General features: G+C 41.2%; 1 protein-coding gene across 9 annotated transcripts in view; it reads left to right on the top strand.

The window, feature by feature from the left end:
* Window positions 1–17,596, top strand: part of epb41a (erythrocyte membrane protein band 4.1a) — a 150,661-nt gene that overhangs the window by 119,957 nt on the left and 13,108 nt on the right. For all 9 annotated transcript variants that reach the window (XM_038725061.1, XM_038725066.1, XM_038725065.1 and 6 more), the window contains one exon: window positions 3,045–3,215. In XM_038725061.1, the coding sequence (XP_038580989.1) occupies window positions 3,045–3,215 (171 nt within the window). The remainder of the gene's footprint in view (window positions 1–3,044; window positions 3,216–17,596) is intronic.

Here is a 17,596-nt window from a genome sequence, read left to right as displayed (position 1 = left end):
TAAGGTGGTTTGGTAATCTCTCAGATTCAGACAAGACTGGACGGACACAGCTTCCAAGACCAACGGAGGCTAGTTTGACAACAGGGAATGCAGTACTACTGAGCAGGTTTTCTTGTCGTGTTTGACACCAACCATTCTGATGTGTCGTGCCAGGGTAATTACCCTCTTATAGGAAGTGTGCCCCTGGCTGCTTGAGCATGCATGAAGGTGAACCTTCAATTTCACCTAAGTACATGAATAATATTTGCAAAGTAGGCTAACACATCTATCAAAATAAATGCTTTAGTTCTTCTGTACATGTTTTCGAACTTCATATTATTCATTGCACAAAAGAGAGACTGTCCAAGGCAATCATATATTTTTCCTCGTATAGTCTGGTGTTATAATTTACCACAGAATCGATCACTTGGTCCTCCTTGGTTATGTTACTGTTTGGAAGCTAGATCCAGACACGCTGTATTCTTTTGTAAGGGAATTTCTCATTTAATTTGCGAGGTCTTAATACTTGGAAATAGCCGTCCTTTAGATATTGAGGGATTTGATCTGAATACCCCCAGCTTAAATGGTAAATAATAATCATAATGATAATACATTGCATTTAAATAGCGCTTTACATAAAACAAAGCATTTAATGTACTTACCAGGCTATACATGCTGTCTGCCAGAATATTTAACCCCCACTATAATGCACAGATGATGGCCTTCTATACTAAAATGAAAAATTAAACAATCCACATGTTATGTCTTTTATTTTCATTTATGTCTATACTGACTGACACTGACGGCAGCTACAAATAGCTAGTATTTAGAAGTTACTTTAGAAACTCCATAAATTACAAACAGTTGATGGAGAACAGGAGCCAAAGCCGGCAAGAAAACTACCCGTGTATGTGTACTGCATTCCCTGTGGTGTCGTTAAACCGCAAATTGGCTTCCATCGTTCTCAGAGGCTATGTTAGGTCCACAGTAGTGATGTGTTGTAGGAGGAGTCGGCTCTTTTAAGTGAAAGACAAACCAGTAACATTTTTAAACATATTTTGGCTCAAATTATTTCATACAAATTTAATTAAAAATGTGTCTGTACAGAGTTATACTATAATAGTAATACTGTTTCATTAATAGTGTGTTGTTTTTGTTATACAACAAGCCAAATGATCTGGCTCACTAAAAAGAGCCATAATAGGTCTTGCTGTTGTCATAATTACTGAGTGCAGAGGCAGGAACCCAAATGCAGACACTGGTGAGGAGGATGGAGTTCAAAAAGGTTTATTAAAATAGACAAAACAGGTTTACATAAAGCACAAGGCAAGAGTCCAAACAAAAGGGGTAAATCCAAAAAATAGGTTAATCCAAAAGGGAACAATCCAATAAGACAAGGAAACAGAGCTCGGGCAGAACACTCACAAGCGACGAGGAAACAACAAGGACTAAACAGAGCTCATCCGGTGGTTTCTAAAATACAACTACAGAAAACATACCTGACAACAGATGTAAATACACAATCCCTCGGTCAATTGTTATGTTACAACTTCAGCCCCTACACAAGTTAAATGACAAGGGAATATATTAGCATATTACACAAGTTTAAGCTAGTAGGCTAAAACACACAACTTTCTAAGCTGGTTACTAAGCAGCTTACCTCTTCCATGAAGTATAACAAAAGGGAAGAGGCAAGGGTGGGAGACCCTGTTTATAGAGGGTTGTCCCCTGAAAGTGAATGTAGGGGTACAGAAACTAAATCACAAACGTTCCTCTTATTGACACAGGAGATCTAACTCGTCAGGTGATCACTATTTACATAGAATATTGTGTAATTATAATATTACATATTTGACTCTGTTACATGAGCACATTAAATACAAGCGTAAACTAGCAGGGAGTGCAGAGATGAAACACATTAAATAATCAAGCAACAGGAAACAAAGACAAGGACAAGGACACTTCATATGACCAAAGGAAATAAAGCACACAGAAACACAAGTAAAACAGAAAACATGGAAAGACTACATAACTGAACAAAACCTGATCCAGGCCAGGGAACGAGAACACAGAATAAATTACACACCAACACCAACGACATAAACACATGAAAAAATGATGAAAAAAATGCCATGATCAAGAATCAACCAGGGAAAAATTACAACTCCAACCATAACCCAAAACCCATTACTACAACAGCTGATCTATGAGAAAACCACATTCTTCATTTAAATATAATAGATGGAGATAAAAAACAGTGAAAAACATCCTTTGAAAAATAAAAGACAATTTATTTATTGAACAACTGACTCATGTATATATTTATATTTACATTTATTTATTCCCTTATTTATTTCATAGCCATATTTATTTATTTAATTATTTATTATGATTTAAATGGCATTCCATATCTTTGTCCTGCACCTGTAGCCAACTGTTGTTGGATGTGTACACCATTCACCTTCCTTGCTTTGGTTCTGTCAGACCTGCTCACCATATGCAGGATTTTCAGAGAAACACGACACTTCCTGTGTTCATTGTTAAACCGGTGCCGTATTAAAAAACACTCAGGCATCCTCTGCGCTTCTGCTTCTTTTCTTCTGATATCATGACCCACAGGAGGGAGATTTAGAAATGGCTTTAAACTCAAAATATCAGTGACTGCTGCTGGGCTGAAATTTGGATCACAAGAAACAGTGCAGTCCAGTGCAGTCTGGTGTCTGGTTTGTCTGAAAAATAAACAAATATATTCTTCCATCACCTCAGCATGTCATTGAAAATAGGCAGGCTCAATCCAAGTATATGCCTGTGAAACAACACAAAGACATACTGCATTTAAGAATAATTTGTCAACATATTGACTAAGAGTGGCAGATTGTTCTTACAACTTACTTTTCCAATCTGGATGATTCATTATGTTTGACTATTTGTCTCCTTTCTTTTCCTAATATAAACATTTATTTTCCATATGGGACTATTTTCTTTTCACTTCCTTTTCCCTTCTTCTTACTCAATTACATTTTTACTTCCATCAATCTATTCTGACTGTTACATTCTTGTTGAAGGACATGGATAAGACCCAGACTGAGATCATGCGTCACCACACTAGCATCAGTGAGCTGAAGAGGAGTTTTATGGAGTCGGTACCGGAGCCTCAGCCAAGTGAGTGGGACAAGCGTCTTTCCACCAACTCACCTTTCCGCACAGTGAGCATCAATGGCCAGCTGCAACCAGCGGTGAGTCCAGCAACCTGAAGAGGAAATACACAGCAGCAGTACTATTGACAGTGTCAGATTATCCATATAGTCTGTCAGTAAAAAGCTTCCAAGTTGTTGAAATGTGTGTTTCTTTATGTCAATTTAGCTATGCTAGCAGATTCATCTGCTTCCAGTCTTGTGCTAAACTAGGCTAAATACACCCTATCTTTGTGCTGTATTATCACATTTGTACAGGTACCTCCGACGGTCACATGGTAAAACAAATACCAGTTATTTGTGTGCGCTTTCATTTAATTGGTATGCCAATTAAAACTGTCTTCAAGAATTGTAATTTCCCCCTTTTGTCCTGAATACCCAATGCAAAATGTACTTTTTTTCCTTTTACGAAATAACCCCTAGTGGCCATAGCATCTGCTTTTCTAAAAGATAAATGCCCAGTAATGGATCCCTGACTTGCTCAATTTGTACAACGTGAAGTATAATTATAAAATGTAAAAGTTAATCACTTACAATTGTCCATAAAAATCCAAGGAAGGTTAAAATCAAGACTAACTGGACTTGGTTGAAGGTACTCGAAGACGTTTCATACCTCATCCAAGAGGCTTCTTCAGTTCTGATTGACTGTCTAAAGAGTCATGAGCCTGGAGGGAGCCTTCTGACTGACCGGTAGGGAAACTCAGCTATTATATAACCTCTGTTCTCTATAATTATATAACCTCTACCTCTGTGGGGTCGTTGTCCACGATGATCAATACCACTGGTTCGTTGGTGCTCCTGGATGTTGTAACAACAGTTGTTATGGTCATTAGAGCCACTGAGGTCAAGTCTGAACGAATGTCATTGGCATCATCACCTGACAGAGATGTCTTTGAGCTAGAGTCCAAGTCAAGTCTCAAGTCTTTGAGCTAGAGTCCAAGTCAAGTTTCAAGTCTCTTGTGGTTATAATGAATTTTATATCACCTGCTGCGTTCACACCAGGCTGCTTTGAACACTGCATATCTATAAGGAATTCTGTAATTGTAACCTGTTTATCAATTACAGAGCACAACAATGTAATGTGCAACGCGTCTACAACTAATCACAGCTAAACTACTGTAAGTCAACACATCCCCCAGACTCTCAAACCAGTGTAATGTTATAAAACTGTAACGTTACATGATCAACAGTAAACCTGTAACCTGTTTGCAGCCAATGTTAATAATTAACATGATGGCAGCCAGCGGGGCGTAAATGATTACATTAATCTACTACCACAAGTTTGGCAAGTAAACAAACGCTCATTCATAGTTTAATAACGAACGACATTCGGACCAACCTCCCGTAGATCGTAGCTAAAACAACAAGCAAGCTAACGTTAGATGACCAATGCTGACCTAAACATGTTTACTAACCTCAGGCTTACTACCTATTTTGCGTTCCGTGCTTCTTTGTTTGGGTCTTGTTTAATGAAGTTTTAATGCAAATGTTTATGATGAATGGCACAGCAGCTGCCGGTGTTTGTTGTCCTCTCTTACGTGTGGCAGTGCACAGCTGATATGTAGCCTGTATGTGTAACGTAACCTACCTACGTTACACATACATTTAGGTAATGCAGGGAGGGCAAGCCCATCAGATGTTTCCTAAAACAAACATTCTCAACCCGGGTGTAAATGGCTTCCGTGACACCTCTTTCAAACTATCCGCACCTTGTGGTCCTCAAACTAGTGTCCTCTATCCTTCAGATGTAAGTAAACTGCTGAGTCTTGACCTGAGAAGCCTGTCTTGAGCCATGCATTTGTGATGGCCTACACTAGATTTCTTTTCTTGTGTTTGGGTGTGCGGTCTTTAGGGTGGACCAGTATCGCCTTAGCCTGTTCTAGGGTCTAAAAAACACAGGAATGTAGTATTTACTGAAAATCCTCCTGAGTTTGAAATCACAATGTTGTTGTGTTTACTCTTCTTTTTTTTTTTTATTTCACACACAGAGATCTTAAAAAGAAAAAATACATGCGAGGGTGTGGTAGAAGCTTATGGCTTATATACCCAGAAACCATACATATCCAGAAGACATACATACATTAAAGATAAAATCCAAAATCACAATAAGAATTTAAATATTAGTTATAATAAAAATTGCAAGTATATATATATGAAGTAGCCGCCACCATTTTTCTTTCAACTCAAACATTATTTTGACAGCAGGGCATTTCTAAGTCTTTTTTTGTACACAGACAATGACACAATCCATTAAATGCACATTTTCATTCCACAAGATAACTCCACAATAATTTATAGAAAACTGACCATTGCCTATACAATATTACAATATGGTTAATATGGTTAAATTAAACAATAATATAATGTTAAGAAAAATGTTTTGTGGACAAAAGCAACCTGTTCTCTCCATGAGAGTTTTATCATCCATTAGAAAACCTAAAAAACACGTTGATGAAACTTTTATTAATTCTTTACACGCTTTGCGTGCGTGTGATTGGAGGAGGTAGTACCCATAGAGTCCAGTAGAGGGCGGAGCCTGTGTGAGATAGAACTGTTCCTGAGTCTGTTGGTTTTGGCGTACAGTGCTCTGTAGCACCTACCAGAGGGCAGAAGCTTGAACGTGTTGTGTCCGGGGTGAGATGGATCTGTAGTGATGTTTCCTGCCTGTTTCCTGACTCTGGAAATGTAAAGGGCCGTTGTAGTCTGCTCCTGTCCTTTTTGGTGGCAGATCCAAACCAGATGGAGATGGACGAGCAGAGAACAGACTGAATGATGGCTGTGTAGAAGTGGACTAGCAGCTCCTTGGGCAGGTTGAGCTTCCTGAGCTGGCGCAGGAAGTACATCCTCTGCGGGCCTTCTTGATGATGCGAGCGTTGGGCTCCCACTTTAGGTCCTGGGATATAGTGGAATCCAGAAACCTGTAGGATTCCATAGCAGACACAGGGCTCTTGAGTATGGTGATGGGGGGCAGAGTGGGGGGGCTCCTCCTGAAGTCCACGATCATCTCCACAGTTTTGAGCGTGTTAATCTCCAGGTTGTTCTGGCCGCACTAGAGAGCCAGTTGATCAACCTCCCGTCAGGCTCGCTGCGAATGACACTCGACTCTGTAGCCCCTCTAAAAAAGGAAATACTAAAACAAAGACGGTTAGCTCCATGGTGTAATACTGAAACTCGCAAATTAAAGCAAATTCCACCAAACTGGAAAATTCTCGTTTAATCTGGCAAGATAGTCTTAAAACTTATAGGAAGGTCCTCCGTAATGCCAGAGCAGCATACTACTCGTCATTAATAGAGGAAAATAGGAACAACCCCAGGTTTCTTTTCAGCACTGTAGCCAGGCTGACAGAGAATCACAGCTCTATTGAGCCAAGTATTCCCATAGCTCTCAGTAGTTTCGACTTCATGAGCTTCTTTAATGATAAAATTCTAACTATTAGAAACAAAATTCACCAAGACCTGCCCTCAACTGGCACGACTTATCTCTGAACTCAGGAACCTTAGAAACAGCTGTAAAACCAGATATATGTAATAATTTCTTCATCTAAACCATTAACCTGCCTCTTAGACCCTATCCCGACTAGGCTGCTTAAAGAAGTTTTACCCCTAGTCAGCACTTCTATACTAGATATGATCAATCCATCTTTATCAACAGTACTTTAAAGTAGCTGTAGTTAAACCTCTTCTGAAAAAGCCCAAACATGATCCAGATGTTTTAGCCAACTATAGACCTATATATTCAATTCAATTCAATTTTATTTATATAGCGCCAAATCACAACAACAGTTATCTCACAGCGCTTTTCATAAAAGAGCAGGTCTAGACCATACTCTATGATGCTATTTACAACAGTTCCCACCAAGAGCAAGCACTAGGCGACAGAGGCAAGGAAAAACGTCCTTTTAAGAGGCAGAAACCTCGAGCAGAACCATGGCTCAGGGTGGGCGGCCATCTGCCTCAACCGGTTGTCTATCTATATCTAACCTTCCATTTCTCTCTCTAAGGTTCTGGAGAAAGCAGTTGCTAAACAGCTGTGTGACTTTCTACAGAGCAATAGTTTATTTGAGGATTTTCAGTCAGGATTTAGAGTTCATCATAGCACAGAGACAGCACTGGTGAAAATGACTAATTACCTCCTAATTGCATTAGACAAAGGACTTGTCTCTGTACTGGTTTTACAAGATCTTAGTGCTGCATTTGATACTATTGACCATCAGATCCTATTACAGAGACTGGAACATTTCATTGGCATTAAAGGAACCACTCTAAGCTGGTTTAAGTCCTATTTATCAGATCGATTTCAGTTTGTACATGTTAATGATGAGTCCTCCATGCACGCCAAAGTTAGTGAGTTCCGCAAGGATCTGTCCTCGGACCAATCCTGTTCACTTTATATATGCTTGCTTTAGGCAATATTATCAGGAAATATTCCATAAACTTTCATTGTTATGCAGATGATACTCAGTTATATCTATCGATCAAGCCAGATGAAACTAATCAGTTAGCTAAACTTCAAATGTGCCTTCAGAATGTTAAAACCTGGATGACCTGTAAATTTCTAATGTTAAACTCAGATAAAACTGAAGTTATTGTTCTGGGGCCTAAGCACCTCCGTGATGCATTATCTAAAGATATAGTTTCCCTTGATGGCATCGCCCTGGCCTCCAGCAACACTGTGAGGAATGTTGGAGTTATCTTTGATCAGGACATGTCGTTTAAGTCTCACATTAAGCAAATTTCAAGGACAGCCTTTTTTTCACCTACATAATATTGCCAAAATCAGGAACATCCTGTCTAAAAATGATGCAGAAAAACTAATCCATGCATTGTTTCTTCTAGGCTGGATTACTGCAATTCCTTATTATCAGGCTGCTTGAAAAAGTCCATTAAGACTCTTCAGCTGATCCAGAATGCTGCAGCACGTGTTCTGACAGGAACCAGGAAAAGAGATCACATTTCTCCTGTCTTAGCTTCTTTACATTGGCTTCCAGTAAAATCCAGAATAGAATTTAAAATCATTCTTCTTACCTACAAAGCTCTTAATGGCCAGGCACCATCGTATCTTAAAGAGCTCATAGTACCTTACTACCCCACCAGAGCACTGCGCTCCCAGAATACAGGGATACCTGTGGTTCCTAGAGTCTCCAAAAGTAGAATGGGAGCCTGCTCTGAAAATGGCCTTTCTGCACACTACTGCTCCACCCACACAGGTGTTGACATCAGACTAGAGGTCTAATCAGCCAGATTAATTGGAAAAAAACTGTGTGCATGTTTGTGTGTGTGTGTGTGTATCCAGGGCCTTTAAAAACAGAACTTAAAAATTAGAACTGTATACTGATCCTCCACTTGGTGCTGGTGGGTTTATCCATATCATTCCACTGCTTTAGCATGACTGAAGTTGATCGCAGAGGGATCAGACACTTCAGGAATATTTTTATATTTGCTGGTGTGTAGGTGGCTTGTTTGTGTATGTGTATACCTGCATACAGAGTAGTTGGTTGTGTGTCTGAGGTAAAGGCACTCTATTCTGGTGCTTTATGGCACAGGTTGCAGTTGGTCAACACTGCCCTGCATTTTCTTTGTGAGTGATGTCAATAATGACACCTGGTGGCCTGCTGTTAACAAGCAGCTCTACAACTTCACCAGATTGTGCTCAGCTGTAACATAATGGGTTTGGTATGCTTCAAACCAACTAGCTTGTATAAAGTTTTGGACAAGACTTGATAAATCATACAAATAGGGGCATACGCACACTTTGAGACAGTGTCTTCTGTAAGGCCTTCATAGTGCTCCTGAGAGATTCCAATCCTGTGTACCTTTTCACCTCCACACACCTGTCCAATCTTTTTGTGGCTGTGATTGTCAATTTTGGAAAAGTTACCAAACTTGTTGGACCCCCAAAACACATTTGGGGTGGCGAAGTATATGGCTGCCTCACATAGACAACCACTTTGTTTGAAGCATACTGGCACATTTGTAGGTGGCCCATCTTGGATCCCATTCCTTTAACCCGAACCTCCTCCCTTACTAATGTCTCAGGGCTTGACATTAACTTTTTTGCTCACTAGTCAATGTTTTTTGTTGTTGAGAAATTACATTTTATATGATTATATATTATATATGATTATGTAGTTGACTATGGTGTGCTAAAATTTACTACCATTATCATTAGCTCCGATAAGGTTGTGTGTAAAGCTCCTTTTTTATGAAAACATGTAGTCTGTTAAGATAAACACGTAAAAAGAGTAGCTTCTTATTGTAAATAATAAAATTGCTTGGGTGTAGAAGATGAATTGAAAAGATAAAAACTAAACCCAAAAAAGATCAGAAACACTGTTTAAATATGTATTTATAACAGCAGAAAATACTGTAATACAGAGTAGAAAAATGATCTGCACTAGAAACAAAGAGCAAAGAAGAACAATTATTTTTGTCAAATACAAAATCCACAATGAAGACAACAGGATTAAAATTTATGTAAATTTATGATTTATGTTTCTCATCATGAAGCTCTGGTAGCTCTGAGTAACTGGAGATACATCCTGAAATGAGTATACAGGTCTTTATATTCACATGCTCCGTATTTGTATAGCACCTTTCTAGTCTTTTCGACCACTCAAAGCGCTTTTACACTACATCTGCATTCACCATTCACACACATTCATATACTGAGCCTAAGTGCTCAAACAGAAACTAACATTCACACACACATTCATACACTGGCGGAACAGCCGCCAGGGGCAATTCTGGGTTCAGTATCTTGCCCAAGGACACTTCGACAAGCAGCCTGGGGGAGCCGGGGACTGAACCGCCGACCTTCCGATTAACGGCAAAACACCACCATGTCCCTTAACCATGAAGATATCTGTAATTTTATAGCATTAAACGGCACTTTCCTCCTGGCTTTTCTCCATCTCAGCTCTGCCTTTTCTCTCTTCACTGCTTGGCCATGCACACTCACGCACTGACTGACGTCTGTGTGCATACGACCAGTCAATGTCAATGTCAATTTTATTTCTATAGCACATTTAAAACAACAGCAGTTGTTGCACCAAAGTGCTGAACAGAGTCAAATACATAAATAACATACAAAAATTACTAAAGCCAAAGTGAATCACAGGGAAACAAAACAACAACACTTTAAAACATCAGAAACCAGGTTAACGAAGGTTAAAAGCTACTGCAAAAAGGTGCGTCTTAAGCAGCGATTTAAACATTTGTAGGGTCTGTGCAACTTTAATATGCATGGGGAGGCTGTTCCATAGGTTGGCGCCGCCCACTGCAAAGGCTCTATCGCCCTTATTTTTAGGGCCCGAGCACGACCGTGCGAGGTCCCTATTGAATTTGCTCAGATTATTATTAGGGCCCGAGCACGACCGTGTGAGGTCCCTATTGAATTTGCTAAGATTATATATTTAGGGCCCGAGCACGACCGTGCGCACATGGGCGTGGCAAAATGACTCGCTAGCGCCACCTAGAAAATTGGAAAAGATTAGCCCCTCGTTCACGTTCAACCTACATGTACGAAATTTTCTGGGGACATGTATCATATCAAGACGCACAAAAAAGCCTCAAGAACCCATAGCCTAAAGTCAACAGGAAGTCGGCCATTTTGAATTTTACGGCCATTTTTGGATGATTTACACACTTCGTACTTTAACGAACTCCTCCTAGGGATTTAGTCGGATCGACGTCAAATTTCTGCTGTGCCTTCTAAAGGCATTGACGATGAAAAGTTGTGCTATTTGCGAGTTTTCGTCAATGGGTGTGTCCGTGGCGTGGCGTCAAAGATCAAGTCTTCGCCATGACACAGGAAGATGTTGTAACTTCAGTGTATATGCTCACATCTGGACCAAACTGTACATGTAGGATGAGAGTCCCGCCCTGAACACATGTACATGCCGACATTCACCCACAGTCATAGCGCCACCTGCTGGCAACAGGAAGTGACTTTTAACGAGGCAGCCCCCGCCGCACGTTTCACCTACGTGCACAAATTTTCTGTGGTACGTGTATCTTGTCCAGACGCACAAAAAAGCCTCTTGGAGTGATGCCCTAAAACCAACAGGAAGTCGGCCATTTTTTAATTTTACGTCAAATTTTGGATGATTTACACACTTCATACTTTAACGAACTCCTCCTAGGGATTTAGTCCGACCGACTTCAAATTTGTGCTGTGCCTTCTAAAGGCATTGAAGATGAAAAGTTGTGCTATCTGTGAGTTTTCGTCAATGGGCGTGTCCGTGGCGTGGCGTCAAAGATCAATGTCTTCGCCATGACACAGGAAGTTGTTGTAACTTCAGTGTACATGCTCACATCTGAACCAAACTTTACGTGCTTGATAACTCTCCCACCCCGAAGACATCTACACACCAATACCGATTTATAATCATAGCGGCAAGTGCTATGTAGCTCCACATAGCGGACACAGGAAGTGACATATAACACCTTCTTGCGGCGTCGGAACCGCGTAGGAAATTCACAGCCGCACCGGCAGAGCTCCAGAATATGCAACTCGGCCGGCTCACGCGTGGACGCGCTACAAGTGCGAGGGCCCGCCCAACGCTGCTTGCAGCTTTAATTTAGCTTTGATCTCGGTACAACCAAGAGCAGCTGATTTGTTGACCTCAGTGTTCTAACTGGAGAATGGTGGCGTAAGAGATCAGCCAGATAAGGTGGCGCCACACCATTTAGGGCCTTAAAAACAAGCAATAAAATCTAAAATCTATCCTATAACGGATAGGTAGCCCGTGGAGGGAGGCCAAGACAGGCGTTATGTGTTCACGCTTTTTGTTTTAGTTAAAAGGCGACCAGCTGTGTTTTGGACTAACCTGAGGCGATTTTAAGATTTCTGATTTAGACTCATGTATAATGAATAACAATAATCCAGCCGAGTAGTAATAAAAGCATGGATGACTTTTTCAAGGTCTTTGGGAGGAAGACAGGCCTTTATTTTAGCTAGAAGTCTTAACTGGAAGAAGCTGGTCATGACGACTGCAGTGATTTGCTTATTGAAAGCAAATGAGGTGTCAATAATAACACCAAGATTTTTAATAGAGGATCAATTTTGGGAGGCTAAGGGCCCAAAGTGCCAAAAAGGTCACCCAGTATGTCTAAACATCCATACGTGATGATCTCTGTTTTATTTTCATTCAGAGTGAGGAAGTTTAACTCCATCCAGGTTTTTACCTCCTTTAAGCAGTCTAACAATGGCAGCAGAGACTCTTTAGTTATGGATTTCATAGGCAATTCAATTTGGACATCATCAAAACAGTGATACAGAGGTGTGGACTCGAGTCACACGACTTGGACTCGAGTCACACGACTTGGACTCAAGTCACATGACTTGAACTTGAGTCAGACTCGAGTCACAAAAATTATGACTTTAGACTCGACTTGACAAAATCAAAGAAGACTTGCGACTCGACTTTGACGTGATGATCTCTGTTTTATTTTCATTCAGAGTGAGGAAGTTTAACTCCATCCAGGTTTTTACCTCCTTTAAGCAGTCTAACAATGGCAGCACAGACTCTTTAGTTATGGATTTCATAGGCAATTCAATTTGGACATCATCAGCAAAACAGTGATACAGAGGTGTGGACTCGAGTCACATGACTTGGACTCGAGTCAGACTCGAGTCACAAAAATGATGACTTTAGACTCGACTTGACAAAATCAAAGAAGACTTGCGACTCGACTTTGACTTCAACAGCAATGACTCGTTACTTCACTTGGACTTGAGCCTTTTGACTCGAGCTGACTTGACACTCCCCATGCCCAAATATAAATTATGATAGAAAAAACTGCGCAGCGCATCAACATAGGCTGTGCTCAATTAGACTGTAGCATGTGGCTTCCTCCAGCAAGAGCGAACAATTACTGACCGTCCGAAGCGCACCCGGCTGTTCCGCGATCTCCTGTTCCTGGCCCTGTACGCCCCAATGACCCACTCCCTCTCCGGTATCTACAATGGGTTGTGTAGTAGGCCTACTACCAGCGCGCTGTGAACGGTTTGTGATCATTCCCTCTGGCTGTATGAATTTTACGCATAGGCAAATCCATGCACAACAGCTGGGGGCCTGACGCAGAGCCACACAATTTTCTAAATTCCTCCACCTCACAGAGAAAAGAAAAGTCAGGTCGAAACAGTGTAGAGAGACTGCCGCACCTGTTGAATGAAACTGCTTCCACCAATTATAGTTAATTAAGATAAAACGACAATAGCACCGGGTTCTGTTTCAAAACGACACTCGTTTTGTTTTATAAATCCAGCACACCCCTTTCCTTCACAGCTGAGGCTCTCGTCCCACCCTAAAGCTGATGATACACGGGGCAACTTTTTGAGCAATCGTGCAGGGCAATGTTGCCGTCAATGGTAATGAGTAAAGATTATCGTAATCCCCTTCCCCCACCACTCCACCACCCGCCCCGAACCGCCGCTATCCGTTCAAAACATAGTCGGACTTGCCACTAGCAAGATTGCCCAGCAACATTGCTCAAAAAGTTGCCCCATGTATCATCAGCTTTAGAGGTGTGTTCAGTGTTGCTTTACCTTTCACTGCTGGTTTCTGTCACTGCATCTTCCGACAAAACACCACGGTTTTATTTCAGCGTTCTGTAACGTAACTTCGTCAACTCGAGTAGTTCACCTGTCACCTGCTCTGCTCCCCTCCGTGTATACACACACACACACACACACACACAGAGCCCCCTCAGTGACTCATCCATCACCCAAAGCTGTAAACTTGGGGGAAACTGTGCTGCTGCTAAAGTTAATAATGTTGTCTATGAAGATTCGCAGTCATCCAGGTCATAGTTATGCCTTCACAGAACACATCAACTCTGTGGATAGTAACATCAAGCTCACACGAGAAGATGTTCACAACAACAGTTTGGCCTTCCTGGACTGCGCTGTACACATTGAAGAGGACAGGAGCCTGCAGATTGGTGTTTACAGAAAACCCACACACACAGACCAATACCGATTCACACCACCCACTGGAGCACAAGCTAGGGGTCATGAGAACACTGCACCACAGAGCGGAAAACATACCAACAAGCGCCCAAGCCAGAGAGAAGGAACAGAACCACCTGAAGGGGGCACTTACAGCCTGTGGATACCCTAAATGGACCTTTGTGAAAACAGCCACAAGATCCAAGAAGTACAAAACTACACGGGAGGAGGAAAAGAAGGTCAAACGCAACAACATTGTGATTCCATACGTGTCTGGAGTATCAGAGAAACTCAGGAGGATTTTCAACAAACATAACATCCCTGTGTTTTTTAAACCCAAGAACACACTAAGACAGATGCTGGTACACCCCAAAGACCGCACACCCAAACACAAGAAAAGCAATCTAGTGTATGCGGTCTAATGCAGTGAGGAATGCACAGACCTGTATATTGGGGAGACTAAACAACCACTACACAAACGCATGGCTCAACACAGAAGGGCCAACTCCTCAGGTCAAGACTCTGCATTCTACTTACATCTGAAGGACAGAGGACACTCGTTTGAGGACCACCAGGTGCACATTTTAAACAGAGAAGATGGGTGGTTTGAAAGAGGTGTCAAGGAAGCAATTCTACACCCAGGTTGAGAATCCGTCATTGAACAGAGGAGGGGGTCTACGCCACCACTTATCCTCCACTTACAATGCTGTCCTTTCATCACTTCCCAGAAAACTCAACAAACGTGACCTATTGGCCTCAGGTGAAGATACCAACGAGGGTCATTCAGTCTTGGCCACAGGTAGTCTTAAAGACTGTAACGACTGTCGTCACAGCAACAAGGAACAGTAACGAACCAGCGGTATCGATGACCCGGGCCAACGACCCCACTGAGGTTAAATAGCTGAGTTTCCCTGCCAGTCAGTCAGACCTGAAGAAGTCCTTTGGATGAGGGATGAAACGACTTCCAGTATCTTCAACCAAGTCCAGTTGCCCTTGATTTTAACATTCGTTGGTTAATAATGTTGGATTATTGTTTCTTATTTCATGGGCTATTTGGGATTTTTGAGTAATGCTAGTAGCCTAGTTTTTAAAAAGAAAGTATTACATTTCAATAGTTAATGTTTCCTAAGGCAATGAGTAATCCTGTTAAATAATTGTGATCTCAAAATTGACCAAAATAATTAGCAGCCCTACATGAACATTTAATTTAAGTCATGAAATTTGTTGTGTGAAACTGCACCTCTGCCTTCTTTCTGTACAGGCTAATGCTTCATTCAATACATTGTTTCTTTTTTAACTTGAAAAAACTTTTGAAATGTTTTTTTAATTTGGTGAAAATGGAACCCAGTGGCAACATATACAGTGAAAAGAGGATGGGGCCCAGAATAGAACCTTGAGGGACCCCGCAAGTGAGAGGAGCAGCTGACGAAGAGTGTTCAGCTAAATGAACCGAGAAGCTCAGTCAGGTATGACTGAGCAGAACAGCAGAGTTACCTGAATCCACCGTTAAAAGGAGATCATTAAAAACCATTAAAAGTGCTGTTTCTCTACTATGACATGGTTTAAAGCCAGACTGAAGCTTCTTCTGGATGCCATGGTTGTTGAGGAATGTTTGTAGTTGTTCAGGACTATTTTCTCCAACACTTTTGAAAGAAAGAGTAGTTTGGACATAGGCCTGAAGTTAGAGAGAATGTCATGATCCAGATTAGATTTTTTGATAAGAGGCTGCACTACAGCATGTTTAAAAGCAGCTGGGACACACCCTGCGCTAAGACATGTATTTATTAAAATAAGAATGCTGGACACACAACAGTATTAAAAACGTCCTTTAAAAGACAAGAGGGAAGGATATCTGAGGGACAATTTGTAGGCAGCAGATTCTGAACTATCTTAGATAGTGAGGAGAATGATACAGGCTCAAACTGCTTAAAGACAGCTGAGTATGTAGGAGGAACTGAAGGGCCTATGGCGGAGGAGTTGGTAAAGATTTTGAACATTTTTCCAATAAAAAAATATTTTAAAATTTTCGCATAATGTAGGTGTGGGCACAATTTGAGCTGCATCGCTAGGATTTATAAGGGAGTTTAAATTATTGAAGAGAACCTGGGGCCTATGATTATTGTTGGAGACAATGTTGGATATAAATTTAGTTTTAGCAATTTTTACGGCTCTCTGATAGCTTGCAAGGCAGTGTCTTAGAATTTCTAGGGAGACCTGGAGCTGATCTTTTTTCCATTTCCTTTCAGCTTGTCTACAAGTATGCCTAAGAGAGCGGGTTGTGTTATTTAGCCATGGTTCTGAGGTTGGTTTTGGGAGCTTAATTCTAAAAGGAGCAATAGAGTCCAGAATATCAGTGCAGGTGGAGCCAAAGGACGAAATGAGCTCCTCAGCACTGAGACCACAGCCACCATCCAGGTTACAGAGTTTAGATTCTTTAAAAGCATTTGCAAACTGCAGCGTAGTTGAAGGGTTGATCGCACGCTAACGACGAGTAGGATGACAAGCTGCGATCCTGGAGCAGGGGATGGTAGCAGTGAACAGACAGGTGATCGGATATACCGGTGTTACAGATTTCCTTGATATGGACACATAGACCGCGCAACAGTACAAGGTCCAATGTGTGACCTTTTTGATGTGTTGGGCCAGTCACTGACTGGTTAAGATTGAATGAGTCAGTAAGATTCATAAAATCTTTTGCCAAAGGATTGTTTTCACACCATATGTGAATATTAAAATCACCAATAAAAAGAAGACGATCACGCTACGGCACTGCAGGAGAGAGTGTGTATTGTGTGTGTATTGTCCTGCTTGATATTATTAAAAATCTTGCTACATCATCGCTGCAGCTGATCAAGTAGATAACTAACGGCAGACCAAAACAGCCCTTAGGCCACCAGGAAATCTCCAGGTGTTCCCAATGGTCAGTCTGCTAGTTTAATCTACACAACTTCTTTTTATTTACATGAAGTCATCACTAGCACACAAGACAATAGGCATCACAAATGGACCAATGAGCAAACACTATGTGCAGGTAGTACTCATGGGAGTTGTAGTGTTGTAATGTCACATTGCAATTTGTTATTTCAGATGCCTTTTGACAAGACTACAATATTTCAACATGCCAAAACGGCTCGTGGGATTGACTGTGTTAACCGCCACGGCTGAAATCCACCTGCATTTGGCTGGTTGGCGGGTGTTAATGTCAAGCCCTGGTTACATCTCTTGGTATAAACATTGCTGAGAAGCTAAAGTTAGCATGACTTGACATGACAAGAAGATAGCGATACATTCAAAAACTTCTGCATAATCATGAAAAACACAATACCTTGTTCCCGTTCAAGCTAGGTGCTTAATTATCATTCCATAAGAGCCTTATATTTCAGAGCGACATTTGATTTTTTCCTGCTATCCGTGCTCATGTCTCAGTATCAGCTTTTTGCAAGATTCCTGTTCTGCCAAGAGGTGCCAAACC

The sequence above is a fragment of the Micropterus salmoides genome, unplaced genomic scaffold (genome assembly GCF_014851395.1).
Source record: "Micropterus salmoides isolate LMB-PRFRI ecotype aquatic unplaced genomic scaffold, ASM1485139v1 Ms_hic_scaffold_17, whole genome shotgun sequence".
Taxonomy (NCBI): domain Eukaryota; kingdom Metazoa; phylum Chordata; class Actinopteri; order Centrarchiformes; family Centrarchidae; genus Micropterus; species Micropterus salmoides.
The sequence above is the reverse complement of the archived record's forward strand: the minus strand, read 5'-3'. Positions and strand labels throughout refer to the sequence as shown.